The sequence below is a fragment of the Jaculus jaculus genome, chromosome 3, assembly GCF_020740685.1.
Source record: "Jaculus jaculus isolate mJacJac1 chromosome 3, mJacJac1.mat.Y.cur, whole genome shotgun sequence".
NCBI classification, from domain to species: domain Eukaryota; kingdom Metazoa; phylum Chordata; class Mammalia; order Rodentia; family Dipodidae; genus Jaculus; species Jaculus jaculus.
The window spans coordinates 123,475,546-123,489,409 of NC_059104.1; the positions used below are offsets into that span (position 1 = coordinate 123,475,546).

At 41.0% G+C, this 13,864-nt stretch overlaps 1 protein-coding gene across 7 annotated transcripts in view; it reads right to left on the minus strand.

The window, feature by feature from the left end:
- Fat3 (FAT atypical cadherin 3) overlaps positions 1-13,864 on the minus strand; it is a 658,782-nt gene that overhangs the window by 60,689 nt on the left and 584,229 nt on the right. For all 7 annotated transcript variants that reach the window (XM_045144958.1, XM_045144957.1, XM_045144960.1 and 4 more), the window contains one exon: positions 2,407-2,796. In XM_045144958.1, the coding sequence (XP_045000893.1) occupies positions 2,407-2,796 (390 nt within the window). The remainder of the gene's footprint in view (positions 1-2,406; positions 2,797-13,864) is intronic.

Sequence of the window (13,864 nt, forward strand, 5' to 3'; positions counted from 1 at the left end):
TGGTTCCTGAATGCCTCTCTAGCATCATAGGCATCTCTGCTTATATAACTAAGGCATGTGAATGTGGTCAAGGACCCCTGATAGGTATCTCCCGACTCCTCCAGTGGACCCAGGGAGACTGAGACTGAGTTACATGGGAACATGACTGGAGACTACCACTCCTTGTCACCAAGACATTCTTGGCTGAATTGAATTAACTGTATAATTGCTTGCCAATTGTAATGTGCTTATAGGAAAGTATTCTGTACAGAGGTCAAAGAGCTTGGGCATCTTAAGGTATAGTGATGTGAGGAGGGGAAAAGGAACTACTGGGAAACCAGACAACCCTATGATTAATGCTAAGGATGAGCTCAGTGTTCACACCTACAGATGGTTTTGCCACAGTTGTTTAAACTAAGCAAGTAGAGCAAGTAAAAGCAGCTAGCTGAGGGTCACTCCTAGAATGGGCAATGTAAATGCTACATTTTTCATGTCCCCGTGTTGCCTGCTGAATGACCCTATGCCATGTTCTGCAGTTGGTAGCTAGCCTGTGTAGACACAGAGCAGAGAAGTTCCTAAGGGCATTTGCTTTGCTCTCATCTAGAAAAAAAAAATAATTATGATAAGGAGAGGTGAGAGTGTCACTCACCACCACACACGTTTCCAGACATAAATGTCCCCTAGAGTTAAGATTGCAGTAGGCTCTAAGTCAGAAACAGAACTCATTCCTATAACAAGAATCTGTTTCACTTCATAATTAAGCTTTTTGAGCATTACCACCCCTGTGGTTTTAGTTTGCAGCCCAGTCTTGTTACCTAGTGCCAACTGTAAATAACCCTTAACAGTATCCCTATGGTTCATATGCAGTGGTCACAACTCAACAGGGTACCTGCCACTAACACATATCTAAGTAAGGGGAATTCTCCATATATTTTAATTTGAGATAATGGCTTTAATAAAAGGTTGCTGCTGGGAGAAGCTGCCTAATCAATTCCTCCTTCAATATTTCCTAATCAATTCCTCCTTCAATATTTCTACTTATATTTAAGGGGGAGAAGTGTATCTCTTGCATTTTTGCATCTCTACAGTTAATAATTTATGTTGTCTGGTGTGGTGTCACACGCCTTTAATCCCAGCACTCAGCAGGTAGAGGTAGGAGTGTCACTGTGAGTTTGAGGCCAGCCTGAGACAACATAGTGAATTCCAGGTCAGCCTGGCCTAGAGCTAGATCCTACATTAAAAAACGAACAAAAAAAGATAGTTTATGTAATATTAGAGTTATAGTATACATTCCCAAATCATAAAGATAAGAGTTCAAATTCAGGATAATCCATTTATAGACAGTAGATACTGAAGAAATTATTTAACTTCTTTCAAGCCATGTTTTTCTCATTTAGCAAATATAAGAAAACCCAGAAGATTTATTAGGAATCTAGCATATTTGCTGTGTTAAATAAATGCTGCTGTTTCTGATAGCTTCTCTTTTGCGTGCACTGACTACCTACAGAACAACAGGCCTTTTTTGCATCCTGGCATAGCAGGCACATATTCCCTGAGTGCTGTGGGAAGCAGATCCTAAGGCCAGGAGGTGTGAGAGGCACATTATTTTTTTTCCTGGTAAGATGGGGACCACAAAAGGGTGGTCACATAGAAATCCAAACACCATGAAAACACAAGGGTGAATATTTACTTTTCAAATAGCCAAACTTGTTTTTCTGTGGGAGGAGGGAGGAATTACCATTTTTAACCTAATATGCCTCTGCCACTTATAGACTTTCTGATGGAGAGATATCTGAGGGCTATAACTTTCTTCTTCGGGTTCCTAGGCACAGTTTTCCTAAGTAATGCTACAACTCCTTCCAGAGTCTGAAGTGTGGGGAGAAATGATACCACTCTGAGCATGATTGAGCAGGGGTTAAATGCAACACCAATGTTGGACAATGATAAAGCTCACTTGGTGTATAGATTTGTGAAGGTTCACATGTCACTATGCAGAGCATAGCCAATGCCAGCCCTGGCTGGTGAACAGAGAGCAGCACTCTTAAAGGGCAATGGCCATTTCATCTCCTGGTATACTTCCCATCACATGGCCATAGGATCTGAGTATAAACACAAATAGAGGCAAATGCACCTTATGCTTAGATTGTGAAAACTACTGCCTCTCCTTATCCAGGAAACATATTGCTGCCCAGGTCCTCCTGTCTAGAACTCCTGGAGGCACTTGAGGATCAAATGTCTGTCACATGAGTCAACAGCTTAGAGCTTAGCATTTAGCAGGGCCATCCTTGACACAGGGTACTGAGGTCTGCATCACGAGAGGTGAGGGAGGCAGGAGGAAGACAAAGATACTGATAAGTAGGGCAACTAGAGGAGGAGAGGCACAATATCATGAATCATTCACCTCTAATTAGGTTGTTATTTACCCACCTGTCTTTGGGTTGATTCTAAATTTCCCTTGTTCGTTCCCAGATCGGATGAGATATGTAATCTCAGCATTTGTGCCAATATCTTTGCTGGTGGCAAAGACAGAGAGGACTTGGGTGCCAGGAGAGGTGTCCTCAGGCACTGTCACCAGGTATTCCCTCCTCTCAAACACAGGAGGGTTGTCATTAATGTCCAGGACAGTGATTGTGACGGTGGCCAGAGAGGACAGGGACTGTCCAGGACTCTGGTCAGTGGCCCGCACGCTGATGTTATAGGATGACTGCTGCTCACGGTCCAGTGGCTGTTCCAGGATAATGATGCCTGATGAGCTGTCGATGGAGAAGAAGCCACCAGCTGAGTCTGCCAGGGTGTACATGACTTTCCTGTTGATGCCTGTGGAAGGTGACAAAAGACATGAGGGGACAAGAGTGCGGCCAAATGCTCTGCACCAAGATGTTTTGACTTTCCTGACTTCTGGAGAGACACCCAAAGAAACCAAGTCATTTAGGTACTACCTAAAAAATGTAGTTTGAGCAATAGTACAGTGCAAGTTCTTACTCGCTGAGCCAGAGGAATAGGTCTTGAGTGAAATCCCGTAAGCCTTATATTAAGCATGGGGTGTGTACTTGATAAATAATGGAGATGTTAAGTAGGACAGACTGGAGGGCAGAAGAGAGGTTCAGGTTGGGGTTATAAAATTGAGCATGTACAACCATGAGGATGTTAGAGATCACCAGGACTACAAAGGGGAAAAAAAAAATATGACACCTGAATGAGAAGGAGTCAGGTAGTAGCTTAGTTAGGCAGTTAGTGTGACTGGGCCCCTGAAAGTAAAAAGGCAGAAAGGTTTGTACTTGTTGGGGGAGAACAACCTCTCTCTGGGTTGCTTGACCATTCATGAACCTTCAGCTTCTGGTGAGTTTCTCATCAGCCCAGCTGGGTCGAGTCAGGTGGTAAGCCCCTTAGCCCCTACTTTCTGCATGGGCTCCTTCTCCACATGGAAGGAACTCTGTTTTCTTTCTTTTCTGTCCTCTGTATGGTTTTTCTAGACATACCATGTGGTCTCCCAAGCCATGTGGTTGTATTCATTCTCCTTTCCTGGTTCTATAGTTCCTTCAATAAATACAATAATTTAATAATTATCCTTCTCTGTCTTATTTTATTCAATTCTTACCTTAAAAATAGACACAAACATGGGTTTTGGGATTCAAGGATGTTCCTAAACTCCTAGTACTCTATTACTTGAGGGATGACCAGCCATTAAGGGAGGAACAGGTCTATAAGAAGGACCTCTCAGCTCTATGATTTCAAGAAACGCACCTGATTACAAAAATGCCATCTTAACATATACCTAAAAGGAAATACTATCAACCCAATGATGTTCGTCAACAGTAAACATATTACTGAGTAACAATGGATTTACATTTGTCCAGAATAACTGTTCTTATTTAAAGTAATCTCAGCACTTCCAAATAGTTTATAAACCTTATATTTGCTCTAGTCAATAAGATTTATAAGAAGGAAAATGGAACAATTTTGTTGGCAGATAAAGAACCATCCTGATCATAAATGGAGACAGTTGTCAGTCAGGGCTTTTGACTATGACCACTAATGCCAATGCTGTCTGTCAGTCATGGGATCCTTGAAGACAAGGCTTCACTCCGGTGCTTCCCTCTTACAACACCTTATCAAGGGGGCAGGCATTTGGCAGTGTTGATATTTAAGCATCTAAATTTCCCCAATATGCACTTTCCCCTAAGATGAAATTCTCAGCAAGCCAACAAAGTATCTGAAGGGGGAGTTGACATAAATTGCCTGACATGGTTCTGAACAAATGGTCAACATAGAGAGCTCTTTTTGATTCCATTCCTGAGTCCCTTTTCCCCCAAAGTTTCATCATTTACTTGTATGTGTGTGCATGTGTATGTGTGTATGTTTGTATGTGTATACATGCTCATCTGTACATAAGTGTGTGTGTAAATGTGCCATGTGCATGGCGTGTGTGTGTGCATGCATGCGGAGCCCAGAGGACAACTTCAGTTGTTATTCCTTAGGCATTGTCCACCATTTTTGAGACAGGGTCTCTATTGGTCTGGAACTTACCAAATAAACTAAACTGGCTATCTAGCAAACACCAGGGACCCAACTGTCTCTACCTCTCCACATCTGTGATTACCAGAACCCACCTACCACTATGTCTGGCTTTCCATGTAGTGTGGGTTCCGGGGATTAAACTCAGGTAGTCATGCTTGCAAGGCAATCCTTCACTAACTGAGCTATCTGCCCATTTCTCATCAGTCACTTTCATTTCTGCTTTTTATTTAAAAATATTTTATTTATTAGAGAGACAGAAAGAAGCAGATAGAGAAAGAGAATGGGCACACCAGGGCCACTAGCCATAGGAAATGCATTCCAGATACATGTGCTACATTGCTCATCTGACTTATGTGGGTACTGGGGAGTCAAACCCAGGTCCTTGGGCTTTGCAGGAAAGTGCCTTAACTCTTAAACCATCTCTCCAGCCATTTAAATTCTTTTTTAAGACAGCTATCCTGTGATATATAATCATCAGTCTTTGGCTCTATTTCTACCAGCATTTTTTTTTTTTTTTTAAAGAGGATTTCCTCTCCTATTTCTGTACCTTGAACTCTGGCTCCAGAACAGAGGTTTTTGAAATGCCTTCTGACTGTTTATTTGGAATGGCTGTAAGAATAAATTCTTCCACATAAATGCCTGGGGTTAACATGATGGAGGGTTGCAGAGAGGAGAAATCTTCTTGCCTGAATGTCAGAACAGGTGCCTTGGATGCCGTCTGGCCCAGCTTGATCTCAGAGGTCTCAGGATACCTCTCGGTCACAAAGGTGCATTTACAGAAACACAGCCATCATTGGCATGAACACGGCACACAAATGTTCAAATCTCACATTCTATATGGGTTTGAATTCCACCCCTAGCATATGGTACACAACTCTTGCCAACAGGAAGAGTGAACAGGATGTGCCTGCAGGGCTTTCCATGTGAATGTATGCTGGGAACTACACAAGATATTTCACTGGTTCATGAACCAGGAATTGGAGGGCTTTCCTAGTGCCCTCAGAATTTTAGAAATAATGATTCCAAGTCTTCTGTTCCTTATCCTCCTTGGTTCATCTCCTGGAGGACTGTAAGAGATCTGCTTCTAGACATTTGAACTTTGTAGGCCCAAAATGAGTTAGAGGGAAGGCACTTTCTAAGTCATTGCTCTGGAGCGATGCTGAGTTAGAGGTGAGGAGGAAGATACACTTAATGGCTGCTTCTCCTTCCTGTATTGGGGCAGATAAATGGTGTCTGATTAGCAGTACTGTCTGTGTTTCAGGTTTAAACCTTTCTCCTGTGGCCCAGCTTTGAGGCACTGGCTGGACCTGACCTTCTAGGCAGGAGATGCCATTCTTCTAACTCCTTGCTGAGAAAATGGCCTTGTTTCAGTGTTGCATTTATAAGGCTGACATTAATCAGCCACACAAAGACCATGGCTCCCCTGCAGGCAGATTCTGTTAATTTAAATTTTGTGACAGTGATTTTCTGTTTTACCCTAGCAGAAAATTATCTGTCTTCCCACCCAAAACTTGCTGACATGTACCTCTTGTGTCTCTCCATACATTTTTTTTTCTGACATTATCTTGGGTTTTCATAACAGGAGAAACTGGGAGTTTCTTGTTTTCTTCTCTGATATGCAAGCAAGATCATGTTAATAGTACAGAGGATTTTAGTAAAAAAAAAATGGTTTGTTGGTTCTCAAGATAAAACTAAGACGAATTTGGAACATATTAAAGCTGCAAGTTAGACACAATTGTAGTAGAGCACAGTGTTCTTCACCCAGAAGCACAAAATGGCAGCTCAGTGGCAGAGCCTGTGTGAGGCTTTGCTTTGTCTCCAGATGCTGGGTAGCTTTTGCCCAATGAATGCAGCTTGCACTGCTACAGTGGGGGCTTGATCAATGTCTTCCTTTGAACTGCATCCCTTTACACACCCAGCAGAAATAAAATGGACTTGTGAATAGGGCTAAGGCTCTTACTGCCAGCCATAAGCATTATGTTAAAGTAAAGCATGACTCCATCATGTTGTATCTTTATTATTATTATTTTTATCATTATTATTATTATTATTAATTTAGAAATCTATTTGCATAGCTATGTGTGTATGGTGTGAGTGCAAGTAAGTATGCCTGTTCGCTTTCATGTGGGCACTCTTGTATGTGGATATCCTATAAGAACATGTGTGTGCCTGTGTGTGTATGCATGCAGGCAATAGAAATTGATGTTGGGTGTCTTCCTCAATTGTTTCCTATGTGAATTTCAACTTTGTAAAGTATATTTTTATCTATTTATTTTCAAGCAGAGAGAGACAGAGAGATAGGGAGAGAAAGAATAGGCATGCCAGGGCCTCCAGCCACTGCAAATGAACTCCAGAAGCATGTGCCACCAGACATCTGGCTGTATGTGGGCCCTGGAGAACTGAAGCCAGAGCATTAGGCTTTGCAGGCAATTGCCTTAACCACTTAGCAATCCAGCCCTTGTTCTTTTTAAATATTAACTCCACTGAGATATCATAGTTTTCATGTAATAACATGAATGTTTAAGGACAATGGATGTGCTTAGATGTAAGACTTGGTGATTAAGTTATAAAGGATTAAACTTTGAATAAAATAACAAACAAGGCTTTGGTTGTTAAACGTCACTACATTCTCTCCTGCTTTATTTACTGAGTCTCTAACTTGAACCCAGAGTTTGCCAATTTGCCTAGTATAGCTCAACAGATTGCCCTGGAGTTTCCCTGTTTGTGCCTCCTGGCTAGGATTATAGGCAGGCCACCACATCTACACAGCTGGAAATCTGAACTCTGGTTCGTATGCTTGCACAGCAAACACTTTATCCACTGTGATATCTCCCCAGATCCGGCATCTGTTTTTTTAAGTATGTAAGTTTCTTCTCCAATTTGAAAATAATTGAATGAGGATGGAGCTACTTAGCTTCTTAAAACACTGAGATGCTAGGCTAACAAGAGGAATGTGGCTTTCATTGAAAGTGAAGTTTTGCATGTTAACCATGAAGAATGAAGCATGTGGCCTGCCAGAGGATTAAGACCAAGTAAAAAAAATGATTAAAATCGCTGTTTGCTCAAAGGAAGTAATAATATACAGTGGCATTTTGTGGAGTAGGATTGAAGGAGAAAAATAGTGCAATGAAATGAGGAATGAAGTCTTTTGGCACATGGCAGAAGGTATCTGCTCTTTCTCCCTTGGAAAGTTCCTAAGTGGAAAATGCATCCCTCTGAATTTGGCCAAATTAAAAAGACCTTTGGATATGAAGCTAACAACATAGAAGTGAAGGATTTAAGTGCTTGCAGTCCATGATCTGAATGAACAAAGTACATACTAGGGCAAGCCTCTGACTTCACTGAGTCTTTATTGCTAGAATCACAGAACCCAATGAGGCAAACCTGAGACTGACTGCCTGTGTTCAGGTTCATTTTCAAGTTCACCAAATACTCTCAGTTTCATTTTCGTTTCAAATGGACTCCAAGACCCTCCCCCACTACTCCTGAGGTTGCAGGACTTGGGCTTAAGATGGCCAGTGTCACTACAGGCCAAGCTTACATTAATCTGGTCCATGAGACAACTGGCATATTCTGGATGGAGAAGACAGTAGATGGATCCCATTCATTTATTGTTCACAATACACTCAGGTAGCTTATAAAATGGTGTTTGTTTCAGTGAGAAATAACACAAGTGCTAGGGCTAACTCAATGTCAGAACCGCTCAGCTTTATGTATGATGTGCTCAGAGGTGTTAAAATTAGGGCTGAAACTGGTAGTGTTTGGGTGGTGTGGTATGGTGAGGTGTGTTGGGGGGTGATGAAAAAATTAGGGCTGCAATTAAAGCAAGTGTGGTCAACCCAGCAAGAACACTGAAATTCCACCTGTACTTGAAGACATGTTATCTCCTCTTAAGACCACCTGTTTCTCTATGGAAACAGCCATCATTGCATTACTTGATCTGACATCCTTCTGTGTTCTTTGTCATTGGCACTGGATCTGGCCCATATGTGCCCTCTGCCCAGTGAAGACAATACTGAATTGCTATAACCTGGCTCTTATAAAGGGACATTCACTACATAGCTGAGGACTAAATAACTTGAAGTAATTTCAACAAATTTTGCTTATTTATATATTTACCTCATTGAGATATGATAATTCACATGTAATAACATGAACACACTTTAATGATTGGCCATGAATTCTGAGAAATATTTATCCCACTTATACCACAGAACTAGTCAAGATATGGAACATTTTAACCACCTTTAAGTTCCTTTATGTCACATTTCAGGTAGCTCTTGACCTACCCTCTTGGCCACTCAATGGCCTTCAAATCACCACTTTCTCTTGTCTTTATTAGTGCTTATTCATAAGCGATCAAAATACCACCAGTGTGCTGGCTTTCAGTCTTTATGACCCTGAGTTGGTGATTAAACCGAAAAGTATAAAACTTCAAAGAAAAAGGATAAACAAAGATTTGGTTGCTGAGTATGTAGTTTTATCCATTTGCTACAGTATTTTCCTTAAAGGACTTTTATTTTCTGAAAAGTGGAAGGTTTCTGTTTTTTCCGTAAGAGGCAATGGCTGCAACTCTTTAATTTGTTACAGATTTGCTAATCCTTATCAAATGGATTGTTTGTTTGCCTTGTTCCTGAGGTGGGGGAAGTGGAGGTCAGAGATGCCCTCTCTAACTCCAGGTTAGTGATGTAGTGTGCACTTCCTTAAAGTGAAGCTAGTGTCCCTGCTACCCCTCCCATGATCAGAACACTCATTCTTCAAACTCTGCCTCACGTATTCTGTGAATTAATGGCTTGTGGCCTGAAATGACAGCTAGGTGGGCCTCTCCTGCTCCTCCCCCCCCCCTTTCTCTCTCTCTCTCTCTCTCTCTTTCTCATTGTTGGGAAGTTCTTTTTTTTGAATATTTATTTGAGAGTGACAGAGAGAGAAAGAGGCAGATAGAGAGAGACAGAGGATGGGCGTGCCAGAGCTTCCAGCCACTGCAAACAAACTCCAGACACATACGCCCCCTTGTGCATCTGGCTAACGTGGGTCTTGGGGAAATGAGCCTCGAACCAGAGTCCTTAGGCTTCACAGGCAAGCACTTAACTGCTAAGCCATCTTTCCAGCCCTGTTGGGAAGTTCTTAAACTCTGGATTTGAGCACTCCCAAAACAGACACTGCTATGGAGTGACTGTCTTCACCAGAATTCATGCTGGCCTCTAATTCCCTTTGTGAGGTATTAAGAAATGGGACTTTTAAGACATGAGTATATTATAAAGACACTGTCTTCATAAGTTAATAGGGGTTAATGGTCATTGGGTTATCATATAACATATAATATTACACATCATATAACAGTGGGACTGTTATAAAAGCAAGTTTGACTCTTCCATGTGTTTCTTTTGACAAATGGTGATCCACTCTGACTTGGGTTTCTGTAGAGTCCCCACAAGCAATAAGTCCTTCACCAAACAGGAAGCCTGTAGAACCATGAGCCAAATAATTCTTTATAAATGACCCCATCTTTGCTATTAAGTTACAACAAAAGAGAATGGACCAGAGCAATTACTGACATCTTACTTCTTGAAGACAGAAGCAATAGCTGTTGAGAATTGTGTACTAATTTCCCATCTGGGCCCAACATATCATTTCTGTATTCTCTCCTGAGCTGTGTACCACATTCTGTCCATTCTGATTTTGTCTGAAGATGCCTGGCATACCTACTTCTCTGGGCCTGTGTCTTCTACTCCGACCATTCTTTTCCCTCTTTGTTTCATCAAAAACCCTATGCATTCTTTGAAACCTCTCCTCTGGAGCCATATCCTTAATTTATCCAGTTATTCTTTCTTCTACGATCCCTTGCTAACATTTTTACCTCTATTTTACTATCCTCTCTCTCTCTCTCTCTCTTTCTCTCTCTCTCTGTCAATCTATCATCATCTATACCCTCTTTTCTACTAGGTTAATGTGCCTATTAGTTGGAGGGTCAGTGTCTTATTCATCTTTTTTTTTTAGTTCTTTTTTTAAACATTTTTTATTAGCATTTTCCATGATTATTAAAAAATCCCATGTTAATTCCCTCCCCCCACTTTCTCCTTTGAAATTCTATTCTCCATCATATTACCTCCCCATCACAATCATTGTACTTACATATATACAATATCAACCTATTAAGTACCCTCCTCCCTTCCTTTCTCTTCCCTTTATGTCTCCTTTTTAACTTATTGGCCTCTGCTACTAAGTATTTTCATTCTCACGCAGAAGCCCAGTCATCTGTAGCTAAGATCCACATATGAGGGAGAGCATGTTTATTCATCTTTTTGTGCTAATAATGAGCAGGGGATTGACACACCATGAATACTGAGCTGTGGAGGAATCAAGCAGGGGCAGAAGAAAAGTTATAATCATGCTAACACATGTGAGTGCAAGTGATGCATGCAGCTATACACATGCCCACTGCAAGTACATGTGTTAAAAGAATACATAATCTCAAAAGGACACAGAAGCAGTGGATAGAGGCCCTTGTGTATCCATTCTCTCTCTTTCTCTCTCTCTCTCTTTCTCTCTCTCTTTCTGCCTCACTCTCTGAGTAAATAAGTAAAAAACTGCCAGACATGGTGGCACATGCCTTAAAATAAAAGACCCTTGACATGAAAAAAAAAAAAAAGGACACAGAATATGTGATGGTAAAATTCAAGATGTTTGTAAGTATACAAAAAGCCATTATTAAGTATATATTTAGTTGAGAAGAAAAGGTTGGTAAATACTCAATTTTTCCAAACTAAGGTTGTTGTAGTCAGGTTTTCATTGCTGGCAGAAATCACCCAACCAAGAGAAGCTTGTGGGGGGAAAAGGGGTTTATTTTGGCTTATAGGCTCAAGGGGAAGTTCTTGATGGCAGGGGAAAATGATGGCATGAGCAGAGGACAGAGGACAGACATTACCTCCTTATCAACATCAGGTGGACAACAGCAATAGGAGAATGTTCCAAACACTGGCAAGTGGAAACTTGCTATAGTACCTGCAACAATACCCTGCCTCCAAGAGGCACTGATTCCCAAATCTCCATCAGCTGGGAACCTAGCATTCAGAACACACATTTATGAGGACCACCTGAATCAAACCACTGCAAAGGACTAGTTGAATAAATTACAGTACATTAATATCATGTATATAGAATATTATGTACAATGAAAATATGTTTGCAAGTCAGCAAAAAAGAGCATATTGCAAAATGATGTCTGGTTTATGAGCTCATTTTTATGAGAATGAAAATAGAAGAGACTTCAATCACAATGGTGACTTTGAAAGTTGATTATTTTCGTATTTGCTTAACCTTCTAGATTCTATGTATCTTGAAAAATACATTTTCAATAAGTAAACAAACTTTAAATATTATGTACTCAATCTAATTCCTCCCTATCAATTTTGGAAAGTAGTCAATTTCCAGGCTATTTTCCTGGCTAGTTTAATTCTCAACATACATCTCATTTGTTTCATAGATAGATAGATAGATAGATAGATAGATAGATAGATAGATAGGGAAATATACTAACATTTTGTATAGGCATCCACCACCACCAAGGATTTTCAGTATTTGTTTCCATTAATCCTCAGAAAGGCAGTAACTTTACTTAGAAAACCACTTATTTGCTAAGGTTTTATTATAAAGTTAATACCAGTGAGACCCAAGACTCATTACATTATAAGAAGAAGAGAAATCTTAATGCGTAACACAAGACCAGTAATCTCTATCACACCCATTGGGGCCCAGGAAACATTGCACAGGGAGTGGTGGAATCAAGGAGTTAGTTGTTAGTTCTCACTCCTAACCAGAGAAGCTTCTCTACGGAGATTGTGGGCGACACAGAGGAGACTCAAAACAAACTCATCAAAGCAGAAATTAAGAGGCTATCAAGAGCTCAACATTTAATGAGCTATCTGTTACAGACTTTAAAGCTCAGTGCACATTGTGGAAGAGAAGCCAGAAAGAATAGAAGAGCCACAGAGTGGGAAGGGATACTGTTGGACGATGTCCACCCACATGAACTGACTGGTGCATTCATGACTTCACAGTAGTTACTGATACTCCAACAAGATGTGCACTGTTATGAGCCCATCAACATCTAAGGTAGAGGACGTATGAGAACAAAAGGAATCAGACAACAAAATAGAGGAAGGACTACCTAGAAAGAGGAGGATCTTCATTGGATTAGGGACAGGGGAGAGGGGACTAAAATTGATAATGGGATGGGAAAACAATTAAGTTACAGTATGTTCATATATTAAAGTTCTCAATAAGACACAAAAAAGATAAAGTTGTTGCAAGAAATATTTTTAAGCTGTATTTTATTCTTTAACTAAAGCAGTCAATACAAGTGGCTTTCCTAAAGTTCACCTTCACTGGAAGGCTGACAGACTCACTATAGTCAAACATATCAGGCTAGCTGCTCCTTTTTTGTCTTTTGGGTAGTATGAAACCATGTGAGAAGTTGTTGCAATGAAGTCCATGGAATTATCAACACTCTTTAAGTTGGCCATTACTGTACTTGTAAATAGACAATGACTTCCATTTTTCTCTTTTTTTTTCAAGGTAGGGTCTCACTCTGTTCCAGACTGACCTGGAATTTACTATGTAGTCTCTGGGTGGCCTCAAACTCTTGGTGTTCCTCCTACCTCTGTCTCCCAAGTGCTAGGATTAAAGGTGTGTGTCACCACGCCTGACCTGACTTCCATTTTAAGTGCCATTTAAAAGATTTCATTAAGTGATGACTAAAGCTGCCACACTCTCCTGGGCAGAGCACCATTCCCTGAGTTTGCAGCTCCTTGGCCTTTAGAGGAGTCTGAAGAAGACAGAACAACCAGACGGCATCCTGCTGACTGTAGGATGTGCAGACATTGTCCTTCTGGATCTGATGACATGAGTGTGGCTCTCATGCCAAACAAAAACTCACGCCCCTTGTTTAAAAACATAAAGAGCTGCAACTCAGTCACAGCAGAACATTGCACCAAGCCTGGTCTCTGAGCGAGCTAGGCTGCACACCAATGAAGCTGGCCGCTGGGCAGAGATACCCTTTTCATTATTGCTCACCTGGGTGCAAACTGTAGCAACTGTCTATGGCTTCTCAGTCTATGGCTTATTTCTATGGCTGAGATAGAAAAGTGTGGGCAAACTCATCAACAAACAGCTGAAAGCACTCTCTTGAGTACTGCATAGGACTTGGTGTTTGATTGCTACCCTACAATGGTCTTATATGGACCACTAAGGGTGGACACTGGAAGAATTCATTTATTCACTTGCTCACTCATTCATTCACTTAATGGATATTGCAGGACACCTAGTGCACAGCACATACAGGGACTCTAGAACTTCTGCCTTCAACAAC